The sequence below is a fragment of the Octopus bimaculoides genome, chromosome 5 (assembly GCF_001194135.2).
Source record: "Octopus bimaculoides isolate UCB-OBI-ISO-001 chromosome 5, ASM119413v2, whole genome shotgun sequence".
NCBI lineage: Eukaryota > Metazoa > Mollusca > Cephalopoda > Octopoda > Octopodidae > Octopus > Octopus bimaculoides.
In genome coordinates, this window is record NC_068985.1 from 98,115,860 (window position 1) to 98,133,395 (window position 17,536).

At 35.1% G+C, this 17,536-nt stretch overlaps 1 protein-coding gene across 9 annotated transcripts in view; it reads left to right on the forward strand.

The window, feature by feature from the left end:
• Positions 1-17,536, forward strand: part of LOC106883542 (protein tweety homolog 1-A) — a 160,632-nt gene that overhangs the window by 104,868 nt on the left and 38,228 nt on the right. For all 9 annotated transcript variants that reach the window (XM_052967861.1, XM_052967863.1, XM_052967862.1 and 6 more), the window contains exons 7-12: positions 1,270-1,339; positions 1,450-1,502; positions 5,022-5,114; positions 6,154-6,293; positions 7,680-7,781; positions 11,429-11,551. In XM_052967861.1, the coding sequence (XP_052823821.1) occupies positions 1,270-1,339; positions 1,450-1,502; positions 5,022-5,114; positions 6,154-6,293; positions 7,680-7,781; positions 11,429-11,551 (581 nt within the window). The remainder of the gene's footprint in view (positions 1-1,269; positions 1,340-1,449; positions 1,503-5,021; positions 5,115-6,153; positions 6,294-7,679; positions 7,782-11,428; positions 11,552-17,536) is intronic.

Here is a 17,536-nt window from a genome sequence, read left to right on the forward strand (position 1 = left end):
CTCTCTCTCTCCTCTCTGTTTTTCTGTCTCATAAATTTTGTCTTCTCTTTTTCTCTCTCATACATATACACTCTCTTTCACACACACACACACACACACACACACACACTCCTACACTCTCTTTGTCTCTCTTTCTCCCTCTCTCATACACATGCACAATATATTTGTCTTTCTCTCCCAGATACATACTTTCACTGTTGCAGTCTCCTATATTTGTCGAGCAGTGTAACATAATTAGATTTTTCAACTGAGAATGTCACCACTCTTTACATTTACTTAAATATCATTTCCCATGGTTCGTTGATGGAGTTTGGCAATCCTACAGATATTGTGTCAGGATTAATTAACTATAATTTAGTCTATTTCCTTTTACTTCATATCTTCTTCCCCTCTCTCTTCTACATTTATGTCATTGCCTAACTTGCGAATCAAAAATGCATAGGTAGGTAAGATAGGTTATGTCATGCCCTATACATATACTTGTAGATTTTCTGAGGAAGCAAGAAGACAAAACCTTGCAGCCATCATGCTGGAACCTCATGGATCTTTTAGGTGTTTTCAACTTAGTCAATACCATATTTAGCTATGTTAAACTCATGTTATGATTTGGTAAAAAAAGGGTAAAGACTCACATCGGTCATGTATGACCATGGGATTGCACCCAAAAAGTTCCCTTTCGAGGTACAAGTCCGAGCAAGGTTGTTTATGGAAGACCAGCAGTCGCCCATGCATAATAGCCTACCCTCTCCATGCCACAGATGTTATCCAAGGGAAAGGACAATATAGCTTGGCACCAGTGAAGTTGCAACTCATTTCTACAGCTGAGGGAACTGGAGCAACAGAAAATAGTCTTGTCCTTCTCAAGAGCACAACACACAACCTGGTCTGGGAATTGAACTCACTGTCCCATGATTGTAAGCCTGAAGATCTAACCACTGAGCCATGGACCTTCACATTATGATTGTGAATCCATGATTCAGTAATGTCTAGATTATCCATCTTATGGTCTTTTGGTTAATTTGAAATATGTAATTGGTAAAATTTACCCTTTACATTATTAACTTGGAGCTATAATCCCATGAATTGCCACTAATTACTTAATATTTTTGCACTGAAGGTATACTACCTTCAATAATTCCATACTACCTTCAAAAATTCTTACTTGATCATGTTGACTACAAAATATATTTCAGTTTGGTTGTGTATGTGAAATTTTTATGTTCCTATCTTTAAAATCTCAATTTTTATTTTTTTTTCTCCTTTTCCCAGGATTTTGGTGACCTTTGCGTCAACCCTGATAATTATGTAAAGCAGCAAACCAGTGCAAACATGGAAGCTAGTAAGTAAATGATGATATTGTTGTCTTTATTTCAGATTGTATCATATTTTCTTAAAACTATATTCAGACAATATATCTGAGACAAACTGTATTTTTCTTTCTTTAAACAGAAGTCCTTAATGCTTATTTGAAATGCACTGATATTCGAGAACCATTTGCAGAGGTAAGTGGATAGGGTAGTTCATTAGACCATAGCTAGAATCCATACAACCTACATATTTTTAGAATTTAATTTCTTTTCTCTAATTTCTATTTTTAATTCCTTCTACTTTGTCTTTTTAATGTATATTCTGTCATAATTCACAATAAAATAAAATATCTATTTTATTAACATATTAAAATTTCTTTGCCAATGATCAATCTTAACTTGCTGACGACCACTTTTCTGCATAACTCTCTAAAGCCAAAACAGAAGTTTTGAAATTGACTGTCTTTAGTAACTCATGTATGCTGTTGACCAGATTCTTCTAGCTGCATCATGTAGAAGACTTAAAGAAATTCTTGACATGAAAGCCTAGAATCAAGAGATCTCAAAATAAACTTGGCAGAGGCTAAAGTTCTAGTGAGTATGACAGATGACCCTACTGCTATCAACAAAATGTCTAAGTTTAATTTGCAGAAAAGAGACGAGGTGAAAATACGATATGGTGTATTCAGCATAAATGATGGCTGCACAAAATGTGTAGTGGAATCATAGGCAGACTGACAGAGAAAGTACACTTTATATGTGACAGACACACAAGAGCAGTCAGCAGAAGCAAATTATTTCAAATACCTGGAAGACTCCTTAGAAGTAGCTGAAAGCTGTTATTACCTATGAGCTGTTATTATCTATTTTAGTGTAGGTGGATGTTCTGAATACATAGTAACCAAAGTAAAAATGGAGTTGGATAAAGGTTAAGAAAGCTATTACCTCTGCTGATAACAAAACTTTTTCTTTTTATCAGAATGAAGGGTGAATGATATAATGCTTCAGTATAATGTGCAATACAATCTGGTAATAAAATGTTGGCTTTGAATGCAAAAGATTTGCAAAAACTTGAAAATAAATCTGCCAGGTTATTCTAGTGGATGTGTAAAGTCAGTGTGCATAAATAATAGAGCAGAAACAAGAAAAAAATCTAGAAATGAGAGTAATGAAAATGCAGTTTGCAAGAGAGAAGACTGCATTGGTACAGGCATGTAGTGTGTATGGAAGATGTCAACTGTATAAAGAAGTGCCATGTGGTAGTGAAAGACATAAAGGGATATGATGAAGATTAATCTTAAGAAGTTGAAAATCATGAGTGAGATAACAGAAGACTCTAATACAGGTGTAATCGGTAGAAGATTTTACTCTTTTTCTATATTTCATTCATACGTTATCATTGAAAATAAAGTGACTTTTTCTTATTATGCAAGTTACTTGGTGACCTCACTAGTGCTAGTAGCATGGAAAACAAGTACCCAGTACACCCTGTACAGTGGTTGGTGTTAGAAAGGACACCCAGCTATAGAAACCATGGCTAATCTGACATCTGAGCTTGACACATCCCTGCAGCCCAATGGGTTCTATCAAACCAACCAACCCATGCCAGCTTGGAAAACCGACACTAAATGATGGTGATTTTTAATGTGAAGGACATTGACTAATATAAGTGCTAATATGTGACAGAAAAGGTCAACAGACCTACTGACAGGATACAAATCACAATTACAATGGCAGGAAAAATGCTTTATAATATTTAATTTGGTAAGAGAGAATTGAAGGCACTCTATAGAGTAGTCAGAAATGTGATCGTTTGGCAAGCAATATGTATATATTGTTTGTATCTGTCAGTGGGCTTGTTGCTCTTTTAAGTCTCAAATTCATGTTTAGAAGGTTTGTCCTTCTATTTCATCTCTTGTTTTCAAATACACACACGCACAAGTAAATGGACAGATGTTAATTCTATGAACATCATCCTTCTCTTTTAAAATTTTACTCATGTAACTTACAGAAAAGAAAATAAAGAATTATGTTCAGTTATTTCATGGCGTCTGCTGTAATACGATAGTTGTTTCTCTGTGAAGTGCTTTTGCAAAATATTTTCATTTCTGCACAGAGCCATTTCCTTTCATTCATATCAATAATGTATTTGATAATGGCATGAATATTAAAAGAAGGTGACACCCCTGCCCTGTTCTCCTCTCAAAAATTAAAAACTTTACGTTTTAGTGACAACTAACTTGTTTGTGCTTGCATGAAATGATCTTTATTCACCGAATTGCTTAAAATAAATTTGCTTAAGATAAATTTTACTTAAAATAGATTTCCTTAAAAACAAATCTACTATGAATTAATTTATAAAATAAAACAAAACAAAACAAACTGATCAATGAAAAACTTTTATATTCATGTTGTGAAATTAAGAGAATTTTTAATTGAAAATTATATAAGAAATAAAAACAAGAACATATATGAATATAGAATTTGAATAAAACAGATTTAGCTTGGTATATTTATATACTTAGGTTTGATAAGTTATTTATCTATGTATTCATATGTTTTAAGAACAAGTTACATTTTAATTTTTTATTTTTGGCTCTACCATGTTTAATATTCTACCATGTTTAATATCTCTTCCTATCCTTCTGTAGTTGATAAAATTTAGCACAAGTTAAATATTGGAGTTAGTTTCAACTAATTATTCCTGTTAAGGAATGTGGCCTAGTGATTACAATGTTGCAAAGGCAGCAAGCTAGCAGAAACATTAGCACGCTGAGCGAAATGCTTAGCGGTATTTCGTCTGTTTTTACGTTCTGAGTTCAAATTCCGCCGAGGTCAGCTTTGCCTTTTATCCTTTCGGGGTCGATGAATTAAGTATCAGTTGCTTACTGGGGTTGATCTAATCGACTGGTCCCCTCCCTCAAATTTTCAGACCTTGTGCCTTGAGTAGAAAAGATTAAGATGTTGCACTCCTGATCATAATATCATGGTTTTTATTCCCAGACCAGGCAGTGCTTTGTGTTCTTGAGCAAAGCAATTCATTTCATGTTACTCTAGTACACTCAACTGTAAATAAGTTCCAGCAATTGCTTGGAAGTTAATTCTGTAATAGACTGCCATCCTGTTTAGGGAGGACTCTTGTAATCTCAGTCAGTTAAAAACCATGAAAACTAGGCTAACCTTATGAGACATAGGGCTCATGACAGAATTCAGTCTAAATATGTTTAATCCCTCCCCTGAAATGTTTAAAATTGTGGCCTAGTGTCCATGTTGAAATTGTCATTTTATATCTTTGAATACTGCTCAAGTGTTCCTCCAATATTCATAACTCTTATGAAATATCTTTTTATATTAACCTTTTTTTCAAAAATTTCTTTCAAAACCATTTTTATATTTTGTGTGTTTGTGTATTCCTTTGTGCAATTTTAAAACCAAGGAATATCTTGTTGATAAACAGTTTAAACCTAAGTGCTTTATGGAACATGAATTGCTATGTCAAATGCTGTTTCCAGATTCTGAGGGCATGCTGTTACTGGACTTTGTACACAATGCTGTAGGTACTCAATGCTGCATGATTTTGCAAATGCACCATTATTTGAAACCACAAAACAAAGTGGGAAGGACCTGAACCCCCTTCCAATTTATTCTGTTGAATAGATATAATTTTCTGAATCATGTTATTTATGTATATTTCTTGTCTTTGTTTCCTTCTAGAAATACAATGCTGCTCTCTCTGCTATTGTCCGTGCCAACAGTACTTTAAGTGAGGCACTATACATGGCTTCACCCTACAACATGGGTAGTAAGGTTAGTTTTTATTTTCTTATCTTACGTCTTGTACTTTGTATACACACACACACACACACACACACACACTGATGCTGATGCACACCCTGATATAGTTAACATATTACTGTGTATAATATAAGTTTAAATGTCACATCTCCATCAGTGTGAGTGTGTGTATATATCACATCATGTCTCTGTGACCTGTATATCTATACCTAATGCAGATTTCTGTGCATCTATGAACACACATTTCATTGTGTATATATATATACGTGTCTGTTTAATATCCACTTCTCCATGCTTGCATGGCTCAGATAGAATTCATTGAAGCATATCTGTTGTGACCTGATGCCCTTCTTGTCATCAGCCCTCACTTCTTTCCAAGAAAGATAATATTTCCCCAAAGCCAGGCATGTTTATCATGGAAGATTGGAAATAAATGGCATTGCATGTATGGTGGAGACACTTGTTTACAGCTATCACACAATGTCATGCACACACACAGCTTGCTTCTTCCAGTTTTCATTTACCAAATCTACTCACAAGACTTTGGGGAAGTGTCATCTACTATAGCCCTAGGCTGACCAAAGAGCAATGCAAGTGAGACTGAACCCCAAAACCACATGGTCAGGAAGTGAACTTCTTAACCACACAGCCATACCTATAACACATTTTAAATTAATCATGTTAACCATTTTGTTACCATATTTCTGTTGAGATGCTCTGTGTTTCTTTCAATTAATTTTAAATAAAACAAAGAATTTAGTAAAATAACTTTATCATTAAACTAGTGTTAGGAACATAAATTGTGACTAAGGTTTGGTGGAAGATTTTCATTCAGAACTTTTGAACATTAGACATTTCTACTACAGAGCCAGAGGCGGTTTTCTGGCAGGTTGGTATTGAAAGGGTAAAAGAAAGTATCCTAATCTTCAGTTTTCAGCTTTGAGATACCATATTTACTGGGATCATCATGTTTCAGTATGATGTATGCAATAAACTTACACTCCCATTTCTAAGTCTGTTCTAATCCCTATATTACTAATTATTTTTGCAGTTACGCAGCCTTGTTCGAAAGATCCGTTTAGAAGTGACCGCAGCAGTTTCCAATGTTTCCCTCCTCAATCAAATTTCCGGCTGTTCTTTTATCCACAACAATTACATCAATGCACTTAATGGAATTTGTCATCAAAGCCTGTGAGTAACTTTTTTTATTTCTTCTACCAATATTTTTTTATCTACTTTTATATATGGCTTAATCATAAAACAAAGGGTAGTGCTGATGAGCTCATGATTTTAGTAGGGTCTTCAAGACAAGTGTGTGTGTGGGAGTTGAGCCTTGATTTATTGATTGTTGCAGTCTGTATCAGTTCATCAAGTTATTCCCAGATTTAAGGGCTGATTTAAATGCTTGTAACAAAGGTATCTCTGCTAAAGCCAGGTGGTGCTGTCCAAACAAGTGATGTATTTGAATATATAGGTGCAGGAGTGGTTGTGTCGTAAGTAGCTTGCTTACCAACTACATGGTTCCGGGTTCATTGCCACTGCATGTCACCTTGGGCAAGTATCTTCTACTATTGCCTGAGGGTGACCAAAGCCTTGTGAGTGGATTTGGTAGACAGAAACTGAAAGAAGCCTGTTATATATATATATTTTTGTGTGTGTGTGTGTGTGTGTAAACGTTTGTGTGTCTGTGCTTGACAACCGATGCTGGTGTGTTTACGTCCCCGTAACTTAGCGTTTCGGCAAAAAGAGACCGATAAAATAAGTACTAGGCTTACAAAGAAAAAGTCCTGGGGTTGATTTGCTCGACTAAAGGCGGTGCTCCAGCATGGCTGCAATCAAATGACTGAAACAAGTAAAAGAGTAAAAGAGCATAATGAATGTATACACATGGATGCATGCATGTATATATGATCATTTTACTTCCAATAAAACTCCAATAGAATACCAAATTTTTAAACAACTATTATCACCTATGTATGGATGTATGTATGTATGCATACATCCATTCATGAGAGTTAGTTGAAGAAGGAAAGGCAGCACCCAGGACCTTTTTAAAAGGCATCTGTGATTGAGAGGTGGTGCAGTGGGTAGTGAATTATGTTTAATTCTTCAGCATTTACTTTGGACACATCCAGCCAAAATATTTCATCTGTTTTATGGTTTAAACTGGCCAAATCTGATCTTTTGTACCTCCCATGCAATTTCATTTAAAGATGGACACTCACATCATTGAAATCTTGAGGCCACAAGATAATATATGATTAATTCTAAACCAATTTTAAGCATTACATTTGACAGTAATCTGAAAGCTATAAAGACTTAAACCAGAACCTGATCCAAAAGCTTGCAGCAATGAACTTCGATAGAGGCACATAAGTGCCTGGTGGAGGTGTTAAACTGAGCGAGGTGTTAAACCTTTTATCATAATTGCTAATCATTGTATCAAGATATTGTAATAAAGACTTAATACCTGATTTAATTGGTCTCTGGTCGTTATATCGTTATTTCAGTTAATTTTGTGAGTTTCATTCTTGTTTAAACAAAAGACTTTATTTTTATCTCTTTTTGTTTTTCCAGGATTGGAGTGGCTTTCATGAGTCTTGTATGTGGTATTGTAGGAGTTGCACTGACCATTAACATCTGTTTGGCCACAAGGGCTTCAATCTTATTTGCAAAGAGGTCTGTATGATACATAATTTAATTAATGTATTTAAATAAATTTTACCTGAAATTGTCTGGCTTGTGTTTATGCTTCAGTGAATGGATGGGTCGATGGATAATGGATATATATATAGATATATATATATATATATATATATATATTCTATGTGAATTTATCCCATGTGCATCTTTTTTCCTGGCTCTTTTTTCATCATCTCTCTCTTCTTCTCTTCCCAGTTTCTCTTGGACATTTCTCTATTATCTGAAGAAGGACTGTGTCTGAAATGCAATACACCCTTTATTTCCATTTTTCCCTTCAATGTCAAAACTAATAACTGTGAATGTCTCTTGTACTTTTTTCTTTGTTGTCTTTTCTTGCTCTCTCTCTCTCTCTCTCTCTCATATATAGGCGTAGGAGTGGCTGTGTGATAAGTAGCCTGCTTACGAACCACATGGTTCCGGGTTCAGTCCCACTGCGTGGCACCTTGGGCAAGTGTCTTCTACTATAGCCTCGGGCCGACCAAAGCCTTGTGAGTGGATTTGGTAGATGGAAACTGAAAGAAGCCCGTCGTATATATATATATATATATATATATATATATATATATATATATATAATGTATGTATGTGTGTGTGTCCCCCCCCCCCAACATAGCTTGACAACTGATGCTGGTGTGTTTTTACATCCCCGTAACTTAGCAGTTCGGCAAAAGAGACCGATAGAATAAGTACTAGGCATGCAAAGAATAAGTCCTGGGGTCGATTTGCTCGACTAAAGGCGCTGCTCCAGCATGGCCGCAGTCAAATAACTGAAACGAGTAAAATAGTAAAGAGATATTGGAAAGAATGAAGGTGATAACTGATCTCTGGATGCTGGGTTTTAGTCCTGAAAGGGTTAACAAGGAAGTGAGGCATTGTGGTGGTACAGTCCTGCTGAATCTACACCAGCTTGGGAAAGTGAAAGTGAATAGATAGCGTGTGCACGCACACACACTTTGCATGTGTCTTTGGTCAAGGTACATAACTCTGCTGTTCTAGTTTGCTTAACCATAAAACAATTGGTGTATCTTTTTGTATTAAAAAAAAATCCATCACATGCTTTGATAGATGGAAATAAAACATATACTACTAGAATGTGTATAGATTTTTGCACGTATGTGTATGAATTTTTCTATGTGTGTGTTTGTGTATACACACATAGCAAAGTATACACACAAAGCTAGTTGTAAAATCTCAATAAGAGATGAAAGTAGTAACTATACTAACAAGTAAAGTTAATTGCAGCATCAATATGGTTGTTTAATGTTACTACTGTTTTAATTCCAGGCAGATCTTCTGCCAGCTGTTTTATAGGTGCAGCCTGCACCCTGTATATATTATAAGCAGGGGAGCTAATACCTACCACTCTCCAGCAGATGATGGGATTGCAAGACTGACTTGGTTTTGAGCTAGTTTTGTTCATCCTCAGTTGTAAACACTTGATTGCTAGAGAAATGGCCAGAGTCTGCTACAGCAAGCAATATATAGAAAGCAAAGCAACCATCGGTCACTGTGCAAATCAGTGACCGATGGCCACTCTGTTTTCTATTTATTGCTTGCGGGAGCCGACTCTGGCTATCTCTCTCGCAACAGGTGTTCATGAAAGGAAGATGAGTAAAACTAGCTCGAAACAGAGTCGGTCTTGTGATTTCATTGTCTGCTGGAGGGTGGTATGTGTCTGCTCCCCTGCTTGCAATATATATGGGGTGCAGGCTACACTTATAACCAGCTGGTAGAAGATCTGCCTGGGGTTAAAACAATAGTAACATTGAACAGCCATATTGATGTGGCAATTAACTTTACTTCCTTCTATCCATCTATGTTTGTAGATTTGTATGTATGTCTACGTATTGTGTGTTTGTATTTACCATTTATTTTGGAATTGAATTAAACTTATTAAAAACCTGAAACCAATTATGTAATTTCTAACTATTTCTTCATTTATTTGTTCATTGATTTTGTAATTAAAAATTTAATCTTTTTTAATAATAATATAATTTATAATAAACTTCAATCTTCATGTAAGCAGAAGAATATTACTGTAAAATTACAGTAATTAACGAAAATTTATTTTATAAATAGATATGATTACTGTAGTTTGGACCATTAACCTCATTTCTGCCTCAACCCATACAAGGATTTTAAAATGATGGTGATGATGATGAAGTTATTTAAGCTCTCATTAATTATATTTCGAACAGAAATAGTTAATGCATGTGTTTTAACACATAAAGCACGATGGGCCACGATCGTGTCCCAGATAGATGCATTTAATTTATGAGTGTTTGTTGGGGTCTAATATCACTCAAACGCTCTGATACCCCACCCCAGAATGCAAGAGGACTAATAGTTCAACTAATGACCTTTCAGATGACGTAAGACTTGCCACCATTATATACTAAGAAGATATTTTAACTCTTTTTTGTTTTTTACGTGTGCATGGTAGTCTTATTTTCATAAGATGTGCTCAGCAGTCCATGCTATGTAAGTGCAAATTCCGACGCTTTATGAGTTAATTAATTTTCCAAATAAAGTATCTGTAGTAACTAAATTAAGAAAAAAAAAAAATGCTTCTTATTGCTTAGTCCTAGATGAGTTATGGTTGAGCAGACTTATGATCAAAAGCTTTCTGGGCTTGATCATCTTGTCTGTTTTGTTTATCAGGAATAATGTGTTTTGGACCACATTTTGTTTTTGTTTTAAAGATGTAGATTTGGTTGCTACTTCTAGCAAATCTTTCAGCTACGTAAACCTTAGTAGTATATTAAGTTGCTGGCATTTGTTGTTGCTTAGCTCCAGATTAACTCTAATTGAGCAGATCTATATATATATATATATATTCATCATCATTTATTGTCCACTTTTCTGTGCTTGCATGGGTTGAATGGAAGTTATTGAGGCAGATTTTGTATGGTTGGAAGCTCTTCCTATCACCAACCATCACCAAATAGACGTGTCTCATATCTATTTTCTCTTGAATATTATATCACTGATGGCACATTTAGTCCATTTGTTAAGGGTTTTATATTTCCAATAAATATAACAGGCTACTCATAAAAGTAGAGGTGCTAATCATTGTTGTTGATGAACTCCAGGTAATCTCTCACTGAACACCTCTATGGTCAAAAAGGTATTCCAACTTTGACTGCCCCCTTCAGTTTTCAAAAATACTCTAAGACTTCACTTGGGATGCTGATTTTTCTGCCAATTGACTAAAGAACATCAAACTATTCAACTCTTCACTAATATATAATCTCTTGAACCAGTAACTGATATGCACTATAAGTATATTGTCTTACATTCTATGTAATAATGTGTTGTGTTGCATTTAAAAAGATTAAAAAAAAGGTTTATTTTAGAGCCATAATGATTTACACTTTATATGTCTTTATCTCTTTCTCTGTCTACATAAAACAATGTGTCTTTATGTTGTTGACTAACCCCATTTTAGTCCTGATCAAGCAGATCTATGGTCACAGGTACACAACACATTACCATTTCATTTTGTTTTTCTTCGAGGCATAAGACTTCATTATCTAATATTTACTTCTTTTAAATTCATTTTTCACTCCATTATTTTTACAGCATTCTTTTTATAATATTTCATATTTGTTTTTTTATTTCAGTTTGGTATACTATCCTGTAGATGACACCGATCCATTCTTACCCAGGCCACCTCCCTACAGCTACGGCACCCTCCCAACGGCTCCGAATGATCCTTTCCAAGTGGACGTACGCAGAAGTTACTTGTAAGTAGATACGACAGCAACCACCACAACAACAGTCCTGTCTGTGGATTTGTTAGTTGCTTCTGACAGTTGATTTCACTTGGGATGATGACTTTCTCTGCCAATTGACTTAAAGAACATCAATCAAGCTATTCAATTCTTTACTCTTTGCTAATATCTCTAGAACCATTATCTGTTATACACTATAAATATATTGTTCTATATTCTATATAATAATGTTATCTGTGTTGTGTTTCAAAAGAAAGGAAAATGGTTTATATTAGAACCACAATGATTTAAATTATATAATGTTTAAGCGAATTAGTTTTTTTTATATAACTAAATTGTTATTGAATTTAGAATTTTCTTTTATTTAAAAAAAGGTTTCCTGATTGAGTTTAAAATCAGTTTTCTCTATGCCACATGTTTTGTTTGCGCCAATTCTTTAAATATCCTTGTTTGATCTACAAGAAAAATCTCACCGGACTGTATATGCCATAACATTCACTAAATGGTATGAATTAGTTTGTGTGCCATAATGAAAATAAGCACAAAATATGTTATATTTCTTCATTCTAAATAATACTGATACTAATAATCATCATAATCATAAATGATTCTAATATAATTGTTGTTGTAGTGAATGGAAATAACCAAAACGTGAGAACCGAAACAGAAATAACCCTCATAATAATAGGTGCCTTGGGAATGATTAAAAAAATGCAGGCAGATATATAAGCAAAACCTCACAACTTATTCATGTACTGAACACTACCAGCAACTGGACACACATTATGTAAAACATTTTGAATATAATAGAAAATGCAACACAAAACAGACCACTGCGCATATCCAAGCCACATTGAGCTGTGTTCAGCTGTGTAATGAAAGCATGCAATAAAGTTATGATTATAGAAACAATAACTGTTTCTATGTTAGTCACAAGACCAGTACAGAAACTATGATAATAGTAGTTTCTTTATACCTGAAGATCTTGTTTCATTACATTTGAGGATTCTTCATATGTAAATATATTTTATAAAGGGTTTCAAAACAAAACCTGTTAGTGTGTATGCAGGCTGTAAATGGGGAGAGAGGAAGACAATGTACTCTGACTAACTTGAGAAACATATTTCAATAAAATCATAAATAAAGGCACCTACAAAGAGAAGGTTCGGGTTACCTGCAAGCCTTGACCACCTTCTGCTCTGAGTGCTTGTTCTTTCCTGATTGTAAACTCCAAGAAAACTTAAAACACTGGCTTTCTCATATTTACCAAATTGGCCCTCTCACACACACAAATCAGCAAATTCTGTGTAGGGTAGTATCTCTTTATCTCTAACTCTTTGTATACCTTAGACTTTAAGTTCTGCTTGAAGAAAGTTAATGAGGACTTAGGTGGAGATATAGCTTGCATTCATTGTACAACCTCTTTCTCCATAGTGGCCAGATAGAAGAAAACTGCTTTGCCAAAGAAGAGTGGTAGGATGATCATTACACAGGTCTCTGCTGACAGATGGATTCATCCTGTATATCTTACAGTAGTTTGCAATTGCTGCACATGCCAGCAATCATCAGAAGTAAAAACGTGCATATTAAATGTTGTCTTCATTTGCTGTGCATCTAAGACAGGCTTAACAGATGACACTGCTATCCTTACAGAGCTTATCCTGAACTTGGAGCACTGCCATGCTCAGGTTTTCTGGAAATTCTACATAGTGTCTGCACAAAAATGTCCTCTAGAATAAACTGGTTAGGTGATCTTTGGTGATACTCAATGCCCAACTTCTAGAGGATTGTTAGCACCTGAATCTGATGCCCAATCTTGGTCTACATTCAACTCAGAATTATTGTTCCAACAGAGAGATGAGCTGTGGAAAAGCATATCTAGCTAAAGCAAACCACACATGCTCACCATCCATGAATTTTTGCAGATGTCAAATTTAATGCATGTATGTGAATCGTCAGCCATGGATAGTTTTGTAAGTCTTTTGAATATGTTGGCTCATGAAGCAAAGAACAGGTATTTCAATTTGGTCAATTGTAGCCTGAAGGAAGATGCAACAGTCTGGTGGTAATAAATAATGGAGGTATTTTGTCTGTCTTTATGTTCTGAGTTCAAATTCTGCCGAGGTCTTCTTTGCTTTTATCCTTTTGGGGTCGATAAATTAAGTACCAGTTGCATAATAGAGTCGATCTAATCAACTGACCCCATCCCCAAAACTTTCGAGCCTTGCACCTAGAGTAGAAAAGAATAAATAATGGAGGTGTTGTGAGCATTCACTTCCTCTGATTTTTCATAGAGAACTTTCTCTCAATTCATTTCTGGATGAGAGTAGCAATCCTGTTTACAACCACATCTCAGGTTTCTATCCACCTGCCACTCTGGCATTAACCAGACCCTCAGGGACCTTAATCAGGTTGTTGATCCAGCAGTATACACTACTGCCTCCACTGATCAGCTGGTGTCCTGTTTAATATGTGCTTCAGTTATCACCTCATATTTGTTCAGTTTAGAGCTTATTACCTCACTTACTCTGATGTCTGAGACCAGTGTATATCAACCTGGTTCTCCGATGTTTCAGCACAAGCAGATCCCTCCCCCACTACACCTACCGAGCAGATACTGCTGTACAGCTTCTGCACCCAAACATTTGATTTAAATTGTGCTCTGCACAGTTGCAGGGTTCTGATCATTGATCTTATCAAAACTTTTTGTTTAATGCAAATTTATCACAGCTAGGATTATAGCAAGCTGTGAGTGATAGCACACATTTCAGTGTTGTATTACATAAAGTGAAGGTTGTCTTGGACAGATCAGTTTAGGATCATACATGTTTTCACAGGCCAAATGACACTATCTACAACAATTATCAACATCTTTGATAGTACCTTGGCCAAAATCCTTTAGGGTTATAAACTGAAAGTTCTCTATTGTATCTCTTCTTGTTTATATTATTTCTCATTAGCTTCATCACTCTTTGGTTCATACTGAATGTTCCTACTGTACTGATAGTTGTGATATAATCTGTTGAGATTGTAGCAAAGAACTCTTTCATATTACAAGAGTGTTTTTGGTGGGTAGGCCACCAGCCTTGGTTGCTTAATACTCAAACAGCTATTTTAGAAGTTGAAATTTAGTGTTTGTGCTACCTACCTCTTCTGCCATGGTTTATGATAAACTATTGAGGTGGATGTTGAAGCCCACCATCTTTACTCAATCATTTATTCAAACAGTCTGAAGAAAATAGTGTTAAAATCCTGCACACAGCAACTTGGAATTGGGTATCATGCTTCCTTCACAATCCTTCAAAGATTTTATCTAAGCTTGGTTGCCATGAAACAACTGTGCTACATGAGCCTGTTATATTGCTTTACAGCCCTTGTAATTTAGTGCACATCTTAACTCTAATGAAACTTTATTATATTTCATTTACTGTAGATTTACTTTTTGATTCCACTCTCCATTGCTTATTTATAATCCTGCTTGCCGTTTTATGGTTAGGTAACTCTGTAATCTAGTAGATGTTGGCTTCTTGCATTGTAAACAAACAGTGCACTTGAACTTCAGTAGTGAGGCCTTTATCTCAAAGTCTTATGTAGGTTGACCATACAGATTACAGACTTGGTAGTCTATGCATTGATCCTGGATAATGTGGACAATTTCAGTTGGTTTATATTCATGTAATTCCCCTAAGCTGAAACCATTCTAAATATCAATGCATGAAACTCTTGGTCCTTGAGTCACTCTGTAGCTTCTGCTGATTAAATTAAAAAAAACATATGTGTGGATAATAGTAGAAAGTTATCTAGTACATTAATTAAATTAGCAAATTATTGTAAACAAGTTATAATTTGCAAAATGCTGTTTTGTGAAAATGCTTGTCAGAACACCTCAGTGTCCAAGGGTTGCAGATAAACCATTTGTACAATCCTCCTCTGACAATTCACTTTAGTAGGGCCAAAATTCCCTTAAATATATAGTTAACTATCATGCTGAGTACTGTTATGACTACTTGAACTTTCTGGTCTGTAAAGAGTTATTTTGAAATTTAATCTGTTTAGTATGATGTTCTCTGTTGTCTGCGACAGAAATTTTCTGTCTTCTTATTGTTTATCACTTGAAAAAAAAAACATGAATTACATGTATCAAAATATCAGAGAATTATGTAGAGGCCCCATGTAACTGAAATTTTGAATAATTTAGTAGAAAGTCATCTGTTGCATTATTTTTTTTAAAAGTGAATTCATCATCATCGTTTAACGTCCACACCAAAATACAAGTTGTCTGAAAAAGTATACACCTCTAAATTGGTCAAGTGCAAGTGATTACATGTTGAAAACTCTTGTCTCACTGATGGCAGTCACATCTAATTCAATTGATTCAAGGCTATTGAATGGGTGAACCTGCTTCTAGATGACTTCCAGGTTGTGAACATAGAATTTTCATTCCTGCCTTTGTTGCAGTCAATAAGATAAAAAAAAAAATTGGGTGTTTAGCTGGGGTTTGTTTTACCTGTTGGGTTCTTAAAGCTAGACATGATGTTGAAGCCTCAGCCTCCCTTGTTAATAAACTGATGATGTCAGTTTAACCAAAAGTTTCTCCTTTTGGAATTAGTACAGGTGTACTACATTTTATTCTCCATTAGTACATTGTTTTGTTTTTTTTGAAACTTTATCAACTTCATATTGTCCTTCTAGACAGTTGAAGGCAAATGCGAGGAAATTCTTTATTGGGGGTGGGGGTAGGGTTTTGGCATTCCTGGTCTGTAACCTTCCGGGCACTTTTATGCACCATCACCATTTTGTTGCTATTTATTCCCAGGTAATATTTTGCTTGGACCTCTGGCTGACTCTGTTACAGGATGTTGATCTAATTCTGGTCACCCACTTGGTACTGATGATGGAAAAAGGAAGGCTACTATACATACATATATATATATATATTTGGTCATTCTGGAGCAGAGGCCAATGGTGCTGTAACAGTATAAGCCTTGTTCTCTCTCCTTCTGCTTTGTAAGTAGGGTACCTACTGGTGTTACTTCTACAACTGCCAGATATTTATTTTTTTCTTGTGTCTGTGTGTGTTTTTTCTCCTTGGCAGAAAGCTCTGAGATGGTTTCTGCTACCACATATGTGACACTTGGGCTTTTTGTTCTGCACCATCAGGTTGACTCTTTTTAATGGACATCTATTTACTGAATATATCTGACATTATGATCTTTAGGGATCAATTAAATTTTGATGACATACCAACCCTTTCCTATTACTTCTTGCAGCTTGCTCCTCTATGCAGCCCCACCCCATACTGTTTCATAAAAGTTATGACCAGCTATCAGTCAACAATTTCACCTATTTTTCTGACTATGACTCTTGCATTTTTCTACTCCATATACTGAGGCATAGACAATTGAGTCAGCATGTTTTACAAGGCTCTTGTGTTTTTTCACTCCATATACTGTGGCACAGACATATGAGTCTGTATGTTTTACATTACCACTGCCACCCTCTCAATTTTTAGCATTTGGCTTCTGGTGTCATAAGCCTGGTTCCATCTTAACTTCTTGTCACATATCATACAAGGCATCTTGAAAATCCCTTCTTGGTTTCATATAGAATCCTATTTTATCTTTAGGGAAGCAGAGGTTCATCACTGTTCACTTGCATTTCTTGATAAACATTTTAGGTAACAAGACATGTTGCCCATATTTACCTTACCTGTCTTGTTTCCTTTTCCAATATCTTTTCCCATTTCAGTTACTCCCTCTGGTATTGCCTACTGTTTATTTTTTCATTTTATTTTTGTCCTTGTTGGTGTTTAACATCCTGTTGATGTTAGCCATCACATCCATACTGTTTCCAATATCTACATTGACAGAATCTCCACATATATATATGTATATATATATGTATATATATATGTATATATATATGTATATATATATGTATATATATATGTATATATATATGTATATATATATGTATATATATATGTATATATATATG